At 40.9% G+C, this 19993-nt stretch overlaps 1 protein-coding gene across 6 annotated transcripts; it reads right to left on the reverse strand.

The window, feature by feature from the left end:
* Nucleotides 1-1244: 1244 nt before the first annotated feature.
* LOC101780968 (protein CHROMATIN REMODELING 24) lies at nt 1245-14724 on the reverse strand. Of its 6 annotated transcripts, none has more exons than XM_004952116.3 (21): nt 14570-14724; nt 14295-14376; nt 12979-13088; nt 10104-10203; nt 9661-9744; nt 7830-7867; nt 7453-7735; nt 7207-7352; nt 7004-7126; nt 6068-6139; nt 5804-5995; nt 5651-5725; nt 5377-5463; nt 4644-4843; nt 4458-4569; nt 4089-4157; nt 3918-4009; nt 3720-3825; nt 3610-3646; nt 3457-3515; nt 1245-1709 (listed from the first exon to the last, which is right to left on the reverse strand). In XM_004952116.3, the coding sequence occupies exons 11-21, from the start codon at nt 5957-5959 to the stop codon at nt 1665-1667; spliced, it is 1038 nt and encodes a 345-aa protein (XP_004952173.1). In that variant the 5' UTR covers nt 5960-5995; nt 6068-6139; nt 7004-7126; nt 7207-7352; nt 7453-7735; nt 7830-7867; nt 9661-9744; nt 10104-10203; nt 12979-13088; nt 14295-14376; nt 14570-14724; the 3' UTR covers nt 1245-1664. The 6 variants fall into 6 exon arrangements, with proteins under 6 accessions (XP_004952173.1, XP_004952172.1, XP_012701794.1 ...); XM_004952115.3 differs by having other exon boundaries at nt 7830-7875; XM_012846340.2 differs by having other exon boundaries at nt 7830-7875; nt 7968-9744.
* Nucleotides 14725-19993: the final 5269 nt, after the last annotated feature.

A 19993-nucleotide genomic window follows, 5' to 3' on the forward strand; every position in this document is an offset into this window, starting at 1 on the left:
GTTCCTGTTCGTTCGGATGGATCACCAACAACCGCCTGCGATAGCTCTGTTGAGGCACGCCATCTATCTTCTTTTCTGCATTATTTATTATCATAATATATTGAGATTGGCGTCAACGTCACCTAGTTACCCGTCCCTGAATAACTGTTATTTTTGTTTTCGTACCACAAGTTTAACTAGATTTATAGAAAATACGTGTACTATTTGTATCTTTGAATAATTTTTTAAAAAAATTAGATTCAAACATCTATCTAAAATTTTAATTTTGTATCATAAATATTGATATTTTTTATACATATTTAGTTAAAGTTGTTTATCAGGAAGCGAAAACTACCGTTATCTAGGGACGGAGCGAGTATGTTTATGTGTCGTCGACGATGACGGGCATGGCCGTCGCCAGCCAAGACCGGCCGACTGCCGTGTTGGAGTTGGTCTTCGGTGGATTTAAGCGGTTGTTTTGGCTGCTGCTGCATGTACTGTTGCTGACGTGACAACTATTGGTCGGATGTCTTGTGCACTGTTGTCGTTGGAGGGCTGCACAGCTGTAGCTGCAGCCCACAGCCGAACACCCCTGCAGCAGCCAGAGCTTGACTGACTGACGATCGGGTCTTGGTCACGTTCAGAAAAGTCTATAGCCATATGCATAAACAAATGGCAATATAAATTGATCTCACTTGTAATCCTGCATCTTTAGGCTGGAAGAAAGAAGAGGAGTTGAGCATCACCAAGACGGCAGCCGGATGATATGGACCTCGATGACGACTTGATGCTCTGGACGTGCTGCACGGCCGGGACGACGGCCGGTAACAGTGGCGAGACAATGCTGAACACGCCTATGGGAGTGGTGTTACTCCATCCAGTCCAGTTCTCGGGTCTTTGCATTGCCATGCAACGGCATCATCTTGTGGCATACCAGCAGGCACGCGAGTGGTGAAATCTCTTCACCTTCCGTGTGTCAAGCCATTCACGGCAAGACTCATACATCATGAGAATCAAAGTTTTTGCTCCAAGTGCCTTCTTTTGTGCATGCAAATGGCTTTTTTCCAAGTTGATTTTGGCGGACCGCCGTTTTGGAGGCGACATATCTTCAGAATAACATCGTTAGGCCGCCGCGCGGCAATCAGGTTCTGGACTTCAGATCATGTTGTTGTAAGCAGAGTTTTACGGAGTGGTTTAGACTTAACACAGGACCAAACGGGCCATGCAACTGAAGTTGCACTCGCACTACAGACTGCCCACGAACATTGTTGTTGGTATCACTGAGTTACCACTAGTCGCAGTCAAAGCAAATTTTATCTAGAGACAGATTTACATGTGCAAGTTACAGATGATACGGGTTTGCAACCATAGCATATCAACAAGAATACAGTGTCCGGGTGGGAAATAGTTTACAGGCTCCCTCTCCAGGCCCATCCAGTTGCTACCCGAGGGCCGCTTTCACTTCTGCTCCCTATCCAAAGTCTCTCTGAAACCATAGCAGCTGAAGCTGCCACTGCCACCAATGGAAGCTGCTTAGTGCCCACCAACTTTTGATTGATGTGACACTGCCCTCTCCTGCATAGTGACCCGAAACAATGATGCTTCTTCTAGAGTCATCGTGATATGATGTGACAGTGTGCTCTTGCTACACTTAGTCCTAAAGACAGTGATAGAATGTGAAAATGCTACGTGTCTTCTCCGATAATGTATGGTATACGATTTACTTTCAGCTGCAAAAGGCATATAGAGAAAGCAAGGTTAGCTTATTGACACACACACACACACACACACTCTCGGAATGCAGATATCATTCCAACACAGCAAATCACTAATCATCCTACTATGGAACATATTGGGGAAAACCTAGAGGAGGAATTGGACTATGAGGACCCACTAGAAAAAAGTTCGAAATGTAAGCTTGACAAAATATTCTCTAAGAATGAGCCTAGTGAAGTTATTGCATCGTGAAGAGAAAAACTGCCCTTTTCACATAACATCATAAAGTTGGAAGGGAGCCCACTGTTATGACTTAGCTTTTTGAGACACGGATATGGTACAATAGAGGGTAGCAGCAAGATAAGTGCTGAGTGGGTTGCTAAAGCCTTTGAAGAGCAGATATGAAGTGATCCTTCCTGGAAGGTAAACAGCTCTCATGGATGTTGTGCACAGTTTGTTTGTTGTGGAGATAACCAAGCAGATGGCTAAAGCTTGTGAGAGAGTGCTTCACAACCACAAAGAACAATACAAGAGGTTAAGGGACTACAGAGGTAGCCATGTTTGGGTAGCTATAGTGTCCAGGCAGGGACTAACTAGGTTCTTTGGCCTTTTCATGTGCCTTAAAGCTCAGATAGATGGTTTTCTAAGTCGCTGTAGACCCTTCATAGGTGTTGATGGCTGCTTTGTGAAGCTTAGCGATGGAGGTCATGTGTTGGCTGCAACTGCAAAAGATGCCAACAATAATATGTTTCCTTAGGCATTTGGTATAGTAGGCAAGGAGAACCAGCACAACCGGGTGTGGTTCATGCAGATGGCGAAAACCATGGGTGCTTGAACTACATAAAAAAGGAGAGAAAAACATTATGTTTTAGAAAATAGCAAACTGTTATGTTTGATTTGGTTGAGTGTTTTTGCTTGGGCTGCAACATGCAGTTAAACATACTTTCCCAAGTGCAGAATTTACATAATAGGAGAGGCACTTGTACCAGAATTTCCTGCACTGCAATTACAGAGTTTGAATTCAAGATTGCAATGGAGCTAAAGAAGGTGAATGAAAATGCTTTCAAATGGATAAATAAGATACCAGCTAAGCATTAGAGGGGGGAGGTCTGGCTTGCTTGGCTTCTGTTACCCAGGAGTCAAAAGGAGCTAATGCCTGACCAGCATCTGATGTTGGCTGGCTTGGGTGGCCTTTGTGAATGGACGTCAAACTATGGCAGTTAGAGATTTTTTTTGGTTGGCATTGTCTAGAACCTGACGGACATTAGCTATTAATCTTGAAAATAGCTTATGATAAACCTGTCATTTCCCAAACCCATATTTGGTTTACTTGCATGTGTAAACATGAAATTCATGCAGCTAAAGGGAACTTTTCAAGCCATCTCCTTGCATGCGTTTGCAAGTGCGGCGACTAGGGCAATGTGGTGGAGTGCTGCAACCTCATGTGGACAGCTACAAACATAAACATGCTTGTGTAACTTGTAATGGGCCTCAACCATGGACAAACATGGCTTCCACAGCCCCAATATATGTGGGTCAGGTACACATCTGCCTCCAGCTCGTAAACAGGAATGGTAGGTTCCAATGAGGGCTGACAGGTGGATCCGCGATGACAAGAATGGGTTTGGTCAGAAATTTATAGTCGAACGTAATGTCAAAGTATTTTTAGTTTTGTACACATGTCAAAATGGTTGTAGGTTTTGAAATTTACTCAGATTAAATAGCAGCATGCCCAAGATTAAAGAACTGATGAAAACATACTGCTTCTGGTGGTAGATCTATCTTTATATATTGAATCACCTCATCCCTCTTCTTAATCTCTGCAGAGTAAATACCTTCTGTAAGGATACTACGCAAGTGGACCGAATATTAAAAATTCATTACAATAATATTAACAGAGCCTTGTTTATGAACCTTTGGACTTTGACTTTCCTTGCTTGGGATCAAGGACCTATTAAAAGTATATAAAAAATTATTAGGATCAGATCAAATAAAAATTATTGCATAAAACAAGGTGTTCGTGCCTCCATTTCGTAGTCATCAACTTCATCTTCCTTCACTGAGAAGAGAAGAGAATGATAGTGTGCTGCAATCACAGCCTCGTGGTGAAGGCCCAGATCTGATAATACTCTGAAACAAGTTTGAAGCAAGAAAATTATAAAGCCCACAAGGTAATGAAAGATTAATGAGACAAAAAGAAGAAAGGGTAAAGGAATTCTTACATGTTCATTTCGAGGCCATAAATTCGAACAAGTTCTCGATGGGTTTTGCAAAATTTAAACCCGAAGGGTGGCAGAGTAAGGACAAGTCCTTCCTGTTATGCAAACGAGAAAAAGGGAGTAAACAGTTCAAGTCCCAAGAATAGTCTTGAGACTAAAATAAGTTTGAGATACCTTTTCACAAATTGATTTCATGCACGGTTGTTCTCCCAAAATACCAAACGAAGTTTCGATCTTCAGTATCTACAAATGAAAGTGGGTTGAGTTTGACCCAAGATTTGATTGGGACACAAAAATGTACACACATTTTGATAGAGCGTTTTTTCTTTCACAAACTAGTAATAAAATGGATTGAATGCTGTATTGGCTAATCCATTTTGTTAATGGAAAATCTAATTTGTCATGTAAAAGCAGTAGCTTATTTATATTTTTAAAGTATTGAATCCATATAATGTGTGTGGTGCAGCACAACAAATTGCTATCGAGAAAGCATGTTAGTTTTGTCTTTTGTTTGTCGAAGTAAGTTAAGAAAAAGAATTTAACCTGTTCTCGATACGTGTGTTCCTCAATAGCTGCACAAGTCACCAGTTGATATACAATAACGTCTTTCGTTTGCCCCATACGATATGCACGGTCTACTGCTTGGTTATCATCGCTGCAAAAAGAAATATTACTATTTTGCACATTGCCAATTTGCCATATGTTAATCATCAACATTAGTGAGCAAACCTAGGGTTTTCTGAAGGGTCAGCTATTATCACACGAGTAGCGGCTGTGAGGTTCAGGCCTACTCCGCCGACTCTTGTTGTCATTAGAAAGATCCAAGGTTCACAAACCTTGGACAAATCTAAATCTGAAGATTTTGAAATAGATGACCCTGATGACTCTGAATTAGGGGACTCCTTACGCGACTGCTGACATTGAAATGCCTGTGCAACAAAATGCACAAAAGAAATGAATTCTTTCTTAACAAACAGATCCAATGATTTTAGAGTTACTTTGTTTTGTTTGAATTGTCATGACTTCCAACATTATACTTTCCAAAGAAAATTTATCACACAGAAATTACTATGTGAAAATTATGCAGGTGCTACACACAAAATTATGATAGTGCAAAGTTGAACAAAGCATGGTACAACTATTTTGTTTCACCTGTGCTACATACAAAACTAAGATGGCGCTTAGCACGACTGTTTGTTTTACTGATATTCTACAAAGCTTGCAAATACCACACAAGTATTTAGTTCTGTTCAGAAACTTCATTTTCATGCTGTACTTAGGACAAGACATCCTTTGGGCAATATATTAATGAATCACAAATGAGATTAATGGAACAAATAACTAAAGAAATAGAATAACCAAATAAAATATGCTAGCACTTAAAGCACATTCAAATATCGTTTCAAAAAAAATAAAGCACATTCAAATAGATAATATATGTAAGGAACGAAAGAAGAGGCACCATTCTCATCCTATTTCTATCACGTCGCTTTGTAGATCCATCCATTCGAACGATCTTCTCCTTGTCAATAACACTTCCAAGCGCTTGCTGCATTTTCAGTTGAAAATGTTAAAAGATGATTCCAATACACCTTTGCTTAAAGATTAACTACTTGACAAAATTGTTCACACGGAGGTTTACCATACCCATAATTTTTTTAAAAATAAAATTTATACACAGCAGGACAGGAATAATTATCATAAATAGCCATTTAAATTGGGTGGGTGGGATATACCTCCAATATTTTCAGCATATGAGGTGATTGTGAAAAAACAAGAACCTTATGCTCTTCTTCGATCACCAGTTTGTGCTGCAAAGTAAGAAGTTTAGAAAAGTGTTTCTCTGAATAGACAACGTTTTTTAGAGCTCATATGAATATTGAACTTACCGCAAGATACAAAATGAAGTTTATTTTGCTGGATATGTTACAGTCATCTTCACACAAATCATGTGGAGGGAATATCTTAAAGAGACTGTTTTTTATTTTCAGTGCAACGGCATTGTCCTTTTCATTTGTTGGTTCTTCTGGTGAGTAATTTTGCATCAAGAGACACGGATGTCTACATATGTCCCGTGCAATCTGATTTGCAGAAACAAAGAAGGTGAAAATACAAGTGCAGGAACCAGAAAGTGACAAAGTTGAGATACTTACTTTGGTCGCAGTGAGTGCATTCCCTTGTATCCTCAACAAATCGCTTGTGACAAGAGTACTGTAGTAGTTGACCTGTACACAAAGTAGGCTTTCAACACATTGAACAAGATCATGATGACATCTTGGTAGTCTTGGATAAACAAGAAGAACAAAGGCCACTTTATATAAAGGAAAATAACATCATGAAAATCCTAATGAAACACATTTTGTAGCCACTCAAGTGTAAAAAAGAATATTGGAGGAAAAGGTGTACAATCAGATGGAGTAAATTTGGGACAAATGCATATGGCCTCTTCATGAAAAGTTGTTAGAATATTATAAAAGAAGACTTGTATAAATGACTTCTTCAATGGAAATATCAACCTACCAACTCATTCATAATTATACAGTGCCAAAGAGCAACAACCCAGTGGGAGTTGATGGTTATATTCCAGTTCCTCTCTTGAATTCTACATTTTTTTAGGTAATTACAGTAAGGTAGACCCTACTTTGGTAATCATTTTAATATAGAGAAAAAACACTGTACAAATCTGAGCTAAAGATAAGGCCTAAAAAGATCTACAAGAGGAAGGGAGAAAACACAGTACCAAGAGAAAATAGACTACAAAAAGATACGAGACTTTTGACAACATTGCTGGCAAATAGTAGTTTAAGTCCACCTCTATCATTCACCAAAACCAATATTGTTTCACCAAAATTAGGATAATTCAAGGACGTGTAGCCTAGACTGTTGAATATATTAACATTTGACATGATTAAACACCACACAATTATAGAGATGCTACAACAACTCGATTTCATTGTTATTTGGGTGAGATGGATTTAGAAAATTATTGAGCCAGGAACATCATCCGTTTTACTGAAATGGGGTGCCATCAAAAACATTCATTGCAAAAAGGGACACAAGAAAGGTAAAATCATTATCAATCAGATCACCTGGCAAGGACTTAGCTGGAGCCATATGGTGTACTCATACTTATTTGAAGTTAGTTATCCTTCAGCCTTCAACAATTCTTTAGTCCTCCGTAGAATGAAAGGATTTGTAAGTTTCGCCAATCTCTGCACAGAAAAAAAAAGTAAGAAAATCCAACACTTTTGGCACTATGGATAAAGAAAGGATTAGAACTAGGAGTTATTACAGATGAAAGTTGAACATATTTGCTTTTTAAATGAGGCTCCGCATCCCTGTGCTTCCCCCGGTAATTGGCAGAATGTATTTCACATGGAAGCTATCATGATCTTCAAGTAAAAGTGGTTTACATATGTCCATAAGCGTATGGAACTCCTGCACATTTAGTAGAATTATTATATAAAGAGAAACTTTCATTCCAAAGTGAGTAGAGGGAGTTGGGGGGGGGGGGGGGGGGGCGGTGGGCAGGGGGGACCTCGAGATTGTTTTGTATTGGAGTTCCTGTGATTATTATCTTGTGCCTGCATTTCATTTTCTTCAGAGATTTTGCTATTTATCTCTTCTTAATGGAATGATGCGCAGCTCTCCTGCGTATTCTAGAAAAAAAAAAGAGATTTTGCTATCTCTGCTTTCCTATTTTTGGCACGGTGGCCTTCATCCATGAATAGATAGTCCCAAGTTTCGCCATCCTCACTTAACGCCAACTCCTCCTCCATTTTACTGAACATACCATATGTTGTACAGAGCAGGCCTCCTTCCTGCGAAGAGGATCCATATCTAATGTGAACAAACAAGTAGCTGTGTACCAATAGCAACCTTAATAAAAGGGAAAACGTCCATGTGAAGACTAACCGTAAAAACTTGCTTCAAGTGTTTCTGGGTTTTTGCATCTGTGAACCTAAAACAGAAAACATTTGAGTAAAAGAACAAGAAGAAACTAAACAATACTATGGAAATATCATAAAAAATAAGTGCATTATAACTTCTTACTGTTTGTAATACCAACACCTTTAAACTCTTCTCCCCAAGGATCAATAACTGATAGCAGGGCAATAATAACAGCTCTCTTTATTAGTCCAAAATGAAAGAGGCCGCGTAAGAATGCGCAGACCTGGAAAAATAATGTATTTACATCTCAACTATACAACATGAACATGTATACCAAATGTACAACATTATTAGATATACATACCTGCCTAGTTTTACCCAGACCCATGTCATCAGCGAGTATTGCCCCACTGTCCTTGCAGTGCATGGACCATAACCATCTGATTCCTTCTCGTTGATGCAGAAAAAGATCATCGTGTACAATGTAAGGAAGACGGAAGTCTTCCATTCTACTGTTAGCTATAGCCTTCAGAATAATATCCGGAAGACTGTGATCATGATGAAGAACAACAAATATTGCTCGAAGTGGGAACGCATGAAGCGCGTTCTCCTTTGTGATAGTTGCATTCTTGGGGATGTACTTATTAAGGCCGATTAATGCAACAATGTTACCACAGTGAACATTCTTGGTAGACTCAAGTTTCTTTCCCTCGAAGATTCCAGCGCTTTGCAGGCTCTCTACATAATAATCTTTCTGTTACAGCACATGGTTGGAGCCCAATACGCGAACTTTCATACCTATTTCAACCTTCCCTGAGAAGACACAGCCAAAGGCAAATGACCCTGCCTTGTTGGGATCATCTTTGAAATATAGATGACAAGCGGATCATTCGGATCATATACTTCACCTCCCTTCTCCTGCGAAAGCACAGCGATATCGTGTGGAGAACTTGTACACGGGACCACTAAATAATTCCTATGCTTCTTCCATCCGAAAATGTGATCCGAATGGTCCACCCGTTATCTATATTTTAAAGATGATCCCAACATCTAAGAAGGCAGTGTCATTTGTCTTCGGGCGTGTCTTCTCAGGAAAGGTTGAAATAGGCATGAAAGTTCACGTATTGGGCTCCAACCATGTGCCGGGACAGAAAGATTATTATGTAGAGAGCCTGCAAAGCGCTGGAATCTTCGAGGAAAAGAAACTTGAGTCTACCAAGAATGTTTACTATGCTAACATTGTTGCATTAATCGGCCTTAATAAGTACATCCCCAAGAATGCAACTATCACAAAGGAGAACGCGCTTAATGCGTTTCCACTTCGAGCAATATCTGTTGTTCTTCATCATGATCACAGCCTTCCGGATATTACTCTGAAGGCTATATATAACAGTAGAATGGAAGACTTCCATCTTCCTTACCTTGTACACGATGATCTTTTTCTGCATCAACGAGAAGGAATCAGATGGTTATGGTCCATGCACTGCAAGGACAGTGGGGTAATACTCGCTGATGACATGGGTCTGGGTAAAACTAGGCAGGTATGTATATCTAATAATGTTGTATATTTGGTATACATGTTCATGTTGTATAGTTGAGATGTAAACACATTATTTTCCCAGGTCTGCGCATTCTTACGCGGCCTCTTTCATTCTGGACTAATAAAGAGAGCTGTTATTATTGCCCTGCCATTAGTTATTGATCCTTGGGGAGAAGAGCTTAAAGGTGTTGGTATTACAAACAGTAAGAAATTATAATGCACTTATTTTTTATAATGTTTCCATAGTATTGTTTAGTTTCTTCTTGTTATTTTACTCAAATGTTTTCTGTTTCAGGACTTCTTGTGCAAGGGCACCTGCACGAGTCAAGCGGAAATCACTTGGAGCTTCATTTGCAGTCCCAGCAGCTGCCATAAGGGAATCCATAAGAATAGCCTTGTCTGCAAAGAGAACAAAACAGTAAAGTTAGTGCATTGCAGATGCACAATATGTTAGGGTGCAGAAAAACCGAATGTATTTAAAAAGCCATGAAGCGAGATAGAGAGTGCTGCAGCAAATTCACATGTTTATTATCAAACTGTGATACTAATGAAACAAGCAAGATGCATGTAACTACCACATTGTTGGAAAATACAAGCATTAAATTGTCAAGAAGCAGCCTGATAGCAGCATAGAGGTTATGACAAAGCTTTAAATAATGAAGCAATAAAGTCACACTTCTATATACGAGCACTGAATCAATGAAGATGGGCGAGCAAGCTACAACTAACACTGTAGTTGGCAATGAATAAACACGTACCATGGTCACTGGGAGCAATGACACATGCATTGCGGATATTATCCTTCTTGCTCATAAGTGTGCGCTTGGTGTCCACTGCAGCCTTCACCATGCCGACTACCTTGAAATAGCATAGCATGTGTAATATACCAGTTAGAATCCAATAAAAACAAAACTCGTGTGAGAACCATTGATTAGCAAGCAGACAAAATAGATGACACGATGAAAACATCTATCATCAATTTATGAGATCTACTAGGATCGTGCCCGTGCGTTGCTACGGGCAATAAAATATTTATATTGCAAGACATATTGGATTCAACGGGACAATAAAAATATAAAACATGTACAAATATGAAATAAGTATATCATCCAAGATCCTAGTTACGCCATGAAACAAAGCTTGGTACGACACATCCAAAGGCCAACCGAATTCATAATATTTCTTTGCCTATGATGTTTCAATGGTAGAAGAAGTTTGAGGTGAATAAAAAAGAAACATCGGGAATATGATACTTCAAGAGCAAAGAGTAAATTTACCATGAAAAGGTCAAAAAGTGTCTGACTGCTACTTGCAAACTTTGTGAAAAGAAACCACCAGGACCAGCATGCAAGAAAGATCAGAACACCATCTTAGCAAACTTATGCTAGAACTTGAAGGGAGGTAATTGATAAAAATTAAAGATATTAAAGGGAATAACCAAGAAAATATTTTTATTTAGTTGCTTGCTGCAGCTTGTGGTCTCTAAGTGCCAAAAGTTTCCGATAAAAAGACTGACCAATCAAATTCAAAAAGGCAACAAGGTATTCAGCAAAGAATCGATAACTGCTCTGAATATCTAATGTTGAAAACACAGAAGATGCAAATCAGGGAGAAAAGGGGATTTTCCACTGGTCTATTCTATGTTTGATGCATACCTTCAGAGACAAAAAAATTGTTAACCATAGAAACAATTAAAGGCTGAAAGCAGCCACTGATTTCACTTTTATCAGAATTATGAGAAATCTGTAGAATGCATATTGGGTCAGTAGACATATATGGCCTCACATGCAAACTATGGATTTGAAAATTTCAATAACAGCATAAGATTTTAGGAAAAATACATTAGGTTATGCCTATCAAAGGGGATTTGTAATGATGTTTTCATAAAATTGATGTTTACACTAACATTCCAGGTATGCAATAGAAAACACCAGAGGGCAAAGGTGAACAGGCAAAAGTATACATGCATGCCAGTTACTGTTTTATTGAGTCAGAAGCAGGTCTATATATAAAAAAAAGTGTAACTGCCATACAAGTCATTTGCTTGGCTAATGCAGGGAGGATCACCAAAAGTGCATCTGTCCAGAGACCATGTGTGATAGCCAAAACAAAATTTTAGTACCTTGGAATTGTGCGTTACAATACATGAAAAACAATTATAGTACATGCTCATGACTTCATCGAAGATATTATCGTGCCACTTAGTCCTTTTACAATCCTACCACACTACAAAATAACTCGAAATATTTAAGGCAAAATAAACTAACAACCATTGTCTACACAACCATTTTTGCTATTTCATATTATTCCAGCAATTTCAATGAACTTATTTAGCAGCCTCTAGTAAAGTTTTGAATCACAACCAATCTCTTGCAGAACTCGGTGCTATAAAATTAGAAATATCAAAGACTGATCAGGACTATAAGGACCCTCAACATTTTGTAACAATAGAGCAATTGCATCCTGACACTAAGAAGGCATCACGTGAGCCAATTTAAAGAAACACACAATGTTTCTGGTGGGAAATATGAAAGGATTGTTTCTGTTCCTTTCATGCAATCTGTTACCAAAGCTGTCCTACATATTTAAAATCATAATAAATTAAAACAATGTAAATCAAGAACATAGGTTCATCAGACTACCAAATTTAACCACCTACATTTAGAAACTTCAAGAGCAAAGAGTAAATTTACCAGGAAAAGGTCAAAAAATGTATGGCTGCTACTTGCAAACTTTGTGAAAAGAAACCACCAGGACCAGCATGCAAGAAAGATCAGAACACCATCTTAGCAAACTTATGCTAGAACTTGAAGTGACGTAATTGATAAAAATTAAAGATATTAAAGGGAATAACCAAGAAAATATTTTTATTTAGTTGCTTGCTGCAGCACTTGTGGTCTCTAAGTGCCAAAAGTTTCCGATAAAAAAACTGACCAATCAAATTCAAAAGGGCAACAAGGAATTCAGCAAATAATCGATAACTGCTATGAATATCTAATGTTGAAAACACAGAAGATGCAAATCAGGGAGAAAAGGGGATTTTCCACTGGTCTATTCTATGTTTGATGCATACCTTCAGAGACAAAAAAATTGTTAACCATAGAAACAATTAAAGGCTGAAAGCAGCCACTGATTTCACCTTTATCAGAATTATGAGAAATCTGTAGGATGCATATTGGGTCAGTAGACATATATGGCCTCACATGCAAACTATGGATTTGAAAATTTCAATAACAGCATAAGATTTTAGGAAAAATACATTAGGCTATGCCTATCAAGGGGGATTTGTTAGGTGCACAAATTGAACACAAAGCTTCACGAAAAGCACAATGAACTCTATAAAAAAAGCAAGAAAAAACTTTTAATTTTATCAAATACTACTCTACATTGTTACACTGAACACTCTTGCGGCTCATGGCAGCAATTAACTTAAAAGTTACAAAGCTAACCCAAAGTGAATGAAATGGCCAAGAAGTGAAGCCCTACAATCACATCAAAAGAATGCACATATACAAGCAAGTATACAAATATAAATTTAACTATTGTATGGGCAGGGATATCAATGAAGGATGGAATCACAATATACAACAGAAAAAAGTTAGTAAGTCACAGATGAATCATCATTTATGTTACCTTGAAAAATCTGGAATTGATCCCACTAACTCCAATAAATGACTCGTATAGGGGCAGATCAATCTAATGGAGATGCTTGTTACCGCCTATAGGACCCTGACTGAAGCAAACTGAAATTAGAAGAAGAGGTTCAGAATGATTATGACATCAAATGCAGTCCTTTTCTCAGTATCCCATTATAATATGCTGGAGTTCAAAAAAAGCTACTTCCCCCAGTTAAGTAGCTTTAAAAAAACCTGCTAGTGACTGGTGAATAAGCGATCAAATCCAATCATGGTACTCATAAATGGTTATTTTAGAGTTCAATTTCTCTTTGCGGTCAGACAAAATATTTATGTGGTGTAAGCCCAAGTGAAGAAAATGATCAAATTCATGATAGATCGTATTTGTTTCTACTTGCTTACACATCAGATCACAAACCCTAGCTAGATAATCCACTCCTAAACTAAGACACATTGGATAAGCACTTGGCTTTTTTTTAGAAGCACTTGGCCTATTTGACGCGATAAGCCCTGCTCTACTGGATAAGCACTGCATAAAAAATCCTCAGTACAGTAGCCATCAACCATTTTAAAAATTCCCATGCCCAACTCTCAAATCCTCGAGTCGTTCCTGTGCGTCACAGCAATATTTCACATGAAGGCACCTTGAATCTGCATGCTCGTGTATTTTTCTTATGACACACACTACCCTCGATTAAACCCAACGAAGGTACATAGTCAGGCAATGTTAGGGTCTGATAGCCACAAAGAAAAACATTTACACTCTCAAAATATCTACACAAGAAAAAGAAATTAGTTAATCTCTCCACAAAGTTAAGGGAAAAAAGTCAGTTACGGCCACTGTAGCAAACCAATAGGCAATTACAGGATCAATTTTACCCCCAATTGAATGTGGAAATCCATTGCAGAAAAGACCAAGCTTCTTTTATGTGTTAACAAACTAAACTTACTCCACGGATTGCTCCAGTCATTTAATAATGTGTTTATACATTATGCCAACAATAGTTAAAGGAATCCGCAAAAAAACAATTAGTTTAAGGATGAACAGTCATAATTCATCAGTGATAAGTTATGGTTTGGCACCTGAACTGGTGATTCATATAAGGCTAGTGTCCTACCTAAACATACGAAATCAGGTCCTCTGCAGAAACAAAACCACCCCTTGTCCGCTAGGTTACAGCACCATTCTGGTTACTCCAGAGATGAAATGTGCAGTGCAGCATGCATATAAAACCTCAGAGAAATATCTGGCTGTGCCATCAAGCGTATGCGTGCAGGATGCGTACATTTAGTGGAAGGAACGCATATAGTTACCTGCCACTCGTTCTTGGCGTGAGACTGGCGGAGGTAGAACCGGTGGCAGAGGAGGATCGCGGTGGCGACTGTAATCTGCGGCCTGCAAGCGACATGAACGGACTCTCCCGTCAGTAAAACGCCAGCAGGCGCGCATTTGCTCGCAAAGTCGCCAAAATTATGAACCGCAATGCGGCAGCCGATGCCCTAATATTGCCCAGCAGAATCCCCAAACCGCAATTGGGGGAAAACGGGAGAGGAAAGCAGACCGAAAGAGGAAGCGGAAAATCACTCACAATTAGAGCCTCGAGTCTGGTGCAGACGGCGGCGGCGGCCCCGGGCTCGCGAGGAGAGTAGGAGGGCCTGCGGCGGCGGCGGAGAGGATGCGGGGATGGACGGCGGGTCGGTGGGTGCGGTGCGGGGGTAGAAAGGGGGAGAGAGCCAGGTGTCGAAGAAACGGGTCGGTTACCACTGTGCAGCCGATCACACCGTCACTGCAACATGGGGCCCACCTAAACCGGAGTGCGTAGGCGCGCGCCCAAGAGGCAGGAGCTAGCCCTTTTGCACAAGCACAAGGTGATGAAGCCAAATGATCCTTCCTAGCCTTATAAAAAAAAATCCTTCCTAGAAAAAATGTGTCGCAATGCGTTAATAGTGAAATTTTCACTATAGACAAGGAATTTTAATGAATTTTCAATGTCGCTATCTCCTATCACAATTCACAGAGGAAAAGAGTCTCTCCCTGATTCTTAGCGGGAGCTGATTTTTTTAGAGGAGTGATTATGTGGCTGTATAGAAAGACGCCACCTGCTCCCACGAATCGTGATCCATATGAGCTCAAAACCAAATAATTCAATTCATGACTCCAAAATCTCACCTCCGCCCGAAGCTCGTACACCTGACCTCGTCGCTCCTGGTTGCCTTGAACAGGAGCCGTAACCTCGAGGACCTTCTCAGCTGCTTCCGAACGAAGTCAGCATCCCTGTTGCGAGTACATCTGCCCACCGACGCCACTCTGCCAGCTCCACGCTGGGCTTGCGCATGGCCCGCACCGCTCTCGCCACACTGCGCCGCTTGCCCTCCCTCTGCTCCCTCCCTCCCTACCTACCTCCCCGGCCTCCTCAGCAGAGGGAGAGGAGGCGGGGAGGAAGGGAGCAGAGGGAGAAGGAGAGGAGCGCTAGGAGATAAGAAGAGAGAGGGAGGAGGGCCGGGCGCAAGTCGCTAGGAGATAAGGGTAGGCGCGGGTCGCTAGACAGGGGAGAGAGACATGAGTCGAAGAGGTGGATAAATCTCGGTTGGTGGCTCCAACCGGGACTAAAAGGACCTTTTTAGTCCCGGTTGGAGCTACCAACTAGGATTAATCATTTTATCTCGGTTGGTGGCTCCGATCGGGACTAAGGCTCACTTTGGTTGGGTTTTGAAAGTGCTTTGGCTTTCAACAAAAGCTGAAAGCCAACTAGAGGGGTAGCAAACCCATAGCAGCTTTGGGCCATAGCTGCTTTTCATTAGTTCATTTCTAGCAACAGTTAGGGAGGTGCTTCCTTGGGCTTTTGGCTTTCTCAAGTTGAAAGAAATTACCCACTATCACTCGTTATGTGCATACCGGTTCGTTTCTTTCCCCTCTTTCCCTATATTTTTCTCCAGACGTGAGCTCCTCTCTCCTCCCGCGGGCAACAGTGGCGGCGGCTGGGTTCGACGCGGCGGCGCTCTCCACGCCGATCACGGGCGAGAGCTCCCTCCCTTCTCCGCGAGCTCCAGCGACCCTCCCTCCCTTCTCCACAAGCACAAGATCCGCCGCGGGCGCCGGGGGCGTGGGTGCGGAATCCGAGTCCAGGGCATGGGGAGGGGTGGTGGTGGCGGCGGCGGCTGGGGGCGGAGGAGGGTCCGGGGGCGTTGGTATTGCAGGTGCCCGCCGCGGAGGAGGGTCCGACGAGGCTCCCTTCTCCGGGAGGAAGAGGAAGAAGCTAACGAGTGGGGTCCACTCATTAGTGAAAGAGGAAGAGAGTTGAGTGGGGTGGACTGTGAATGACATATGGGGTCCATTCGCAAGTGTTTCCAAAAAGCCACTGCTGTTTCACCAAACGGCTTTCAGCTTTCTCATAGCCCACAATCTACAGCAGCTTTTCCACAGCCCACAACTACTTTTTCAAAAGCCACAGGTCAACCAAACACACCATAAAAAAGGTCCTTTTAGTCCCGGTTGGAGTCACCAACCTGAACTAATTCATTTTATCCCAGCTGGTGGCTCCAACAGGAACAAAAGTGGAACCACCAACCGGGATTAAAAGAGCTCCGACAGTCTACAAAATTTAGACCCGGGACTAAAAGCAATTTAATCCCGGATGCAAAGTCATCCGAGACATAAATTACTGGATGGATAATCTGTTCTAAATACCTTCACGTACGTCTATGCTCATTTATTATTTATTTCCAAGCGCAAGATCAGTAAGTTAGTATGCAGAGCATGGAAGAGAGCCTGCCCTCTTCGTTTCATCAATATATACTACTGTACTGGATATGTGAGTTATGTGCGTTCAGAAGTGTGCACAGCTGGCAAAGAAATCACGGCAGCGTAGTTTGAAGAACAGACTGGTTAGCTCTCAAATTGTAGCGCGCAGGTCGATCTGAAGGAGTAGTTCAGAAGAAGAAACAGCAAGAATTACAGATGAAAGCACAGTGCTTGAATGAAGCACCTCAAAGTTCAGTTCAGTGCGGTCCGTCAGACAGTGTGTGATGCATAGTAGCAGGCGGGACCATTATTCTCATGGATGTATGCGTATTAATTAATCAGTACATGTTTGGGCCTCAAATTGAAATAGTCATCATGTATTACCTAGTTTTTGGTTTTAGATGATCAAGAGAGTACATGTCAAATTAACAATATAACAAGACACTCTCTCCACCTCCAGGTACGAGGGGGCAAGAGAAGAAATTACTCAAGTTGAGAGACATCTTTTCTTCAATATATACTTCACTCTTTACCAAATGTTGTCATGTGATTTCACAACGTATACTTCACGCTTTACAAAGGTGACTTTTGCAGTTTCGCGAGTGATTAAATTCCGAACTAGATTTAGATTTATCATAGCAAGAATAAAACCTAGAATGCAAATCTCTAACATACTAGGCAACAATAAGCACAACTTCATATTCTCAGAAAATATGTTGAAATAACATATCAAACCATGGTGTACATACTTAGCGGGTACAGCCATGACGACAAGCGGTGCTGACGGAACGACGACGATGTTGCGGATGGAGCGCAGCAGACGACGACGAAGATGATGGCCCGCTGCAACGCCGAACTTGGACGGAAGACGAGCCATGGTGAAGACCTTGAGCAGTTGCGCGGAGCGCTTCCATAAAACCTTATTCGCCCTCTCCCGGTGCAGGATCACAAGAGCAAGAGGTTCCGGAGACCTGCTCTCCTGTTCATCGGTGCACGCCGACGCTCGGGATGGAGTAGACTACGGTGATGGCGCAGCAGCGAGAAGAGGCAAACCCTAGCTTGATTAGATGATTTTCGGTAGAGGCCGATAGGTTGTATATATAGGAGAGCCCACGATCTCACATCGTGATCGTGATCCGATTAGGCTTCCGAGCCAAGTAACCAAAAAATAAAATGACAAAAGGAAACCCCACCGAGGTGTGACGAGTGATCGCGCATGTGGAGCTTTCCTTCTCTCCCCACACACATATCTTGGAGGAGTGGAGACAACCTCCATATTTATGTTGGTCATCCTACTCCTTCACTAGTAATGTGGGACTAAAAGTTTGCACCACTTCCACCACTTACTCATGACTAGCCTTTGAGATTTATTTGGAATTTCTGAAATTACAATAAGTCAAGCCCATTATTCCATTATTGCTGTGCTAACGAGTAACGATACGACTACATCTGGTAATGCAAATCAAACGACAACAGGATAATATATACACCGGACATTTGGAACAAAGATATATAATACACACACGCAAGCCTGGAACATCTGGAAGACCAGAAACGACTTGGTTTTCAATGGGAACATTGCCTCGGCGCAAGCCTGCATCCGAGCCATTATGTCAGACATTGACCTCTGGGTTCAGTGCGTAAGGAACACGCAGGATACTATCTATCTTAAGATTTGGAGTTCGTCACTTTCCTCTGGGTTCAGTCCTCTCATCCCCTTCACGCAGGTGTCCCACGAAGGCGTCCCGGCCCGGTGAGGTGTGGCGTGGCGAGCGAGCACGTACGTGTGGAGCTTTCCTTCTCTCCTCACACACATAGCTGGGATGAGTGGAGATTACCTCCATATTTATATTGGCTATCCTACTCTTCCGCTAGCAATGTGGGACTAAAGGTTTGCACCACTCCCACCACTTGCTCATGCCCACATAGGCCTTTGTTATTTATTTGGAATTTCTGAAATTGCAATGGGCCAAGCCCATTATTCCATCAATCCCCCACCAGATCTCAACAAGTGCAGTAGTTTCAGGAGTTATTTCAGTAGAAAATTTAGAGTTGTTGTGCATATCTTTAAGAGGGAATATATATTCTCAAAAAATATTGCATCACGAGATTCCATAATAGTACCAACATGCATATCAGGGACCTCAGATTTAACCACTAAAAATCTATAAGCAATGCTTCTCTGAGCATATCCCAGAAAGACACAATCCACTGTCTTAGGTCCTAACTTGCGCTTCTTCGAAATGGATACATTGACTTTCGCCAAACACCCCCAAGTGCGCAAATAAGAAAGTGATGGCTTTCTCCCGATCCACATCTCATATGGAGTTTGATCTTTATTCTTATTCGAAACTCTATTCAAGATATGACACGAAGTCAATAGAGTCTCCCCCCACCATGCCTTAGATAAACTAGCAGTATCTAATATGGAATTAACCAAGTCGGTTAGTGTGCAAGGAAAAAGCGGAAAAAGCCTCCGCACTCAACGCCTTTGTAACACCTAGTGTTATTTGAAGCCTAAGAAGAGCATCAAGAGGTTAATGGTGAAACTGGAATAAACGAGGGTAATATGGGCCAAAGTTAAATTTGAGTTAAATTTGACGAAAAATTTAAATTCAAGATTCAAATTCAGAAAAATTTAATAAAAATATGGAATCAAGCCTAGAACGTATTTAGAACTCAAAGGAATCAAGTTTTAAGTCAAATTCAAGTCATAAATACCTCAAAAGTATAGTAAAAAATGGAATGAATGGAGTTACTATTTATCGTTCGAAAATACGCGCCTGAAAATGGTAAGAAGTAAACAACTTTGAAATTAAACTCTGAAGAATTTTTATTTAAAGCTGGGAAATGTTTTCGAACATAAGTGGACTTTGATCTATGGAGAATCTTTTGGACATGTTGTTGGCCAAAGAAAGCAAAGAATTCATATTTTAAATGAAGTCCAAAGTTTGAAAGTAAGGCAGATTTCAACCTGTGCTGAATTAGCTTAAGTCTGGAATCAGTGTCACATAAGCAAGTTTAAAATTCATTTCTAGAGAATTTTTCATATAAACCTTGAAGCGTTTTTGAGCTCAAATGGACTATGATGTTCAAAGAACTTTTGGAGCATGTTGTTGGACAAGGAAAAGGAGATATTCAAATTTTTTCTAAGAGCTCAAAGTTGGGACTTTTGCTGTTTGACAGGAACACCCTTAAGTCCTAAAGAACAGTGCTGATTAGCAATCTCTGGCTCGAATTCCTAAAAAAGTTCGTGTGTAAGAGATGGGTA

The sequence above is a fragment of the Setaria italica genome, chromosome I, assembly GCF_000263155.2.
Source record: "Setaria italica strain Yugu1 chromosome I, Setaria_italica_v2.0, whole genome shotgun sequence".
Lineage (NCBI taxonomy): Eukaryota > Viridiplantae > Streptophyta > Magnoliopsida > Poales > Poaceae > Setaria > Setaria italica.

Bases quoted from the DNA above. Each gene is read 5' to 3' on its own strand.
- LOC101780968 (XM_004952114.3), bottom strand. From the start codon at position 5,959: ATGCAAAATTACTCACCAGAAGAACCAACAAATGAAAAGGACAATGCC. The intron at 5,464-5,650 runs GTATATCCCACC...CTGAAAATGCAG, and splicing joins ATATGCTGAAAATATTGGAG to CAAGCGCTTGGAAGTGTTAT. The intron at 3,826-3,917 runs GTAAGAATTCCT...AACTTGTTTCAG, and splicing joins TATGGCCTCGAAATGAACAT to AGTATTATCAGATCTGGGCC.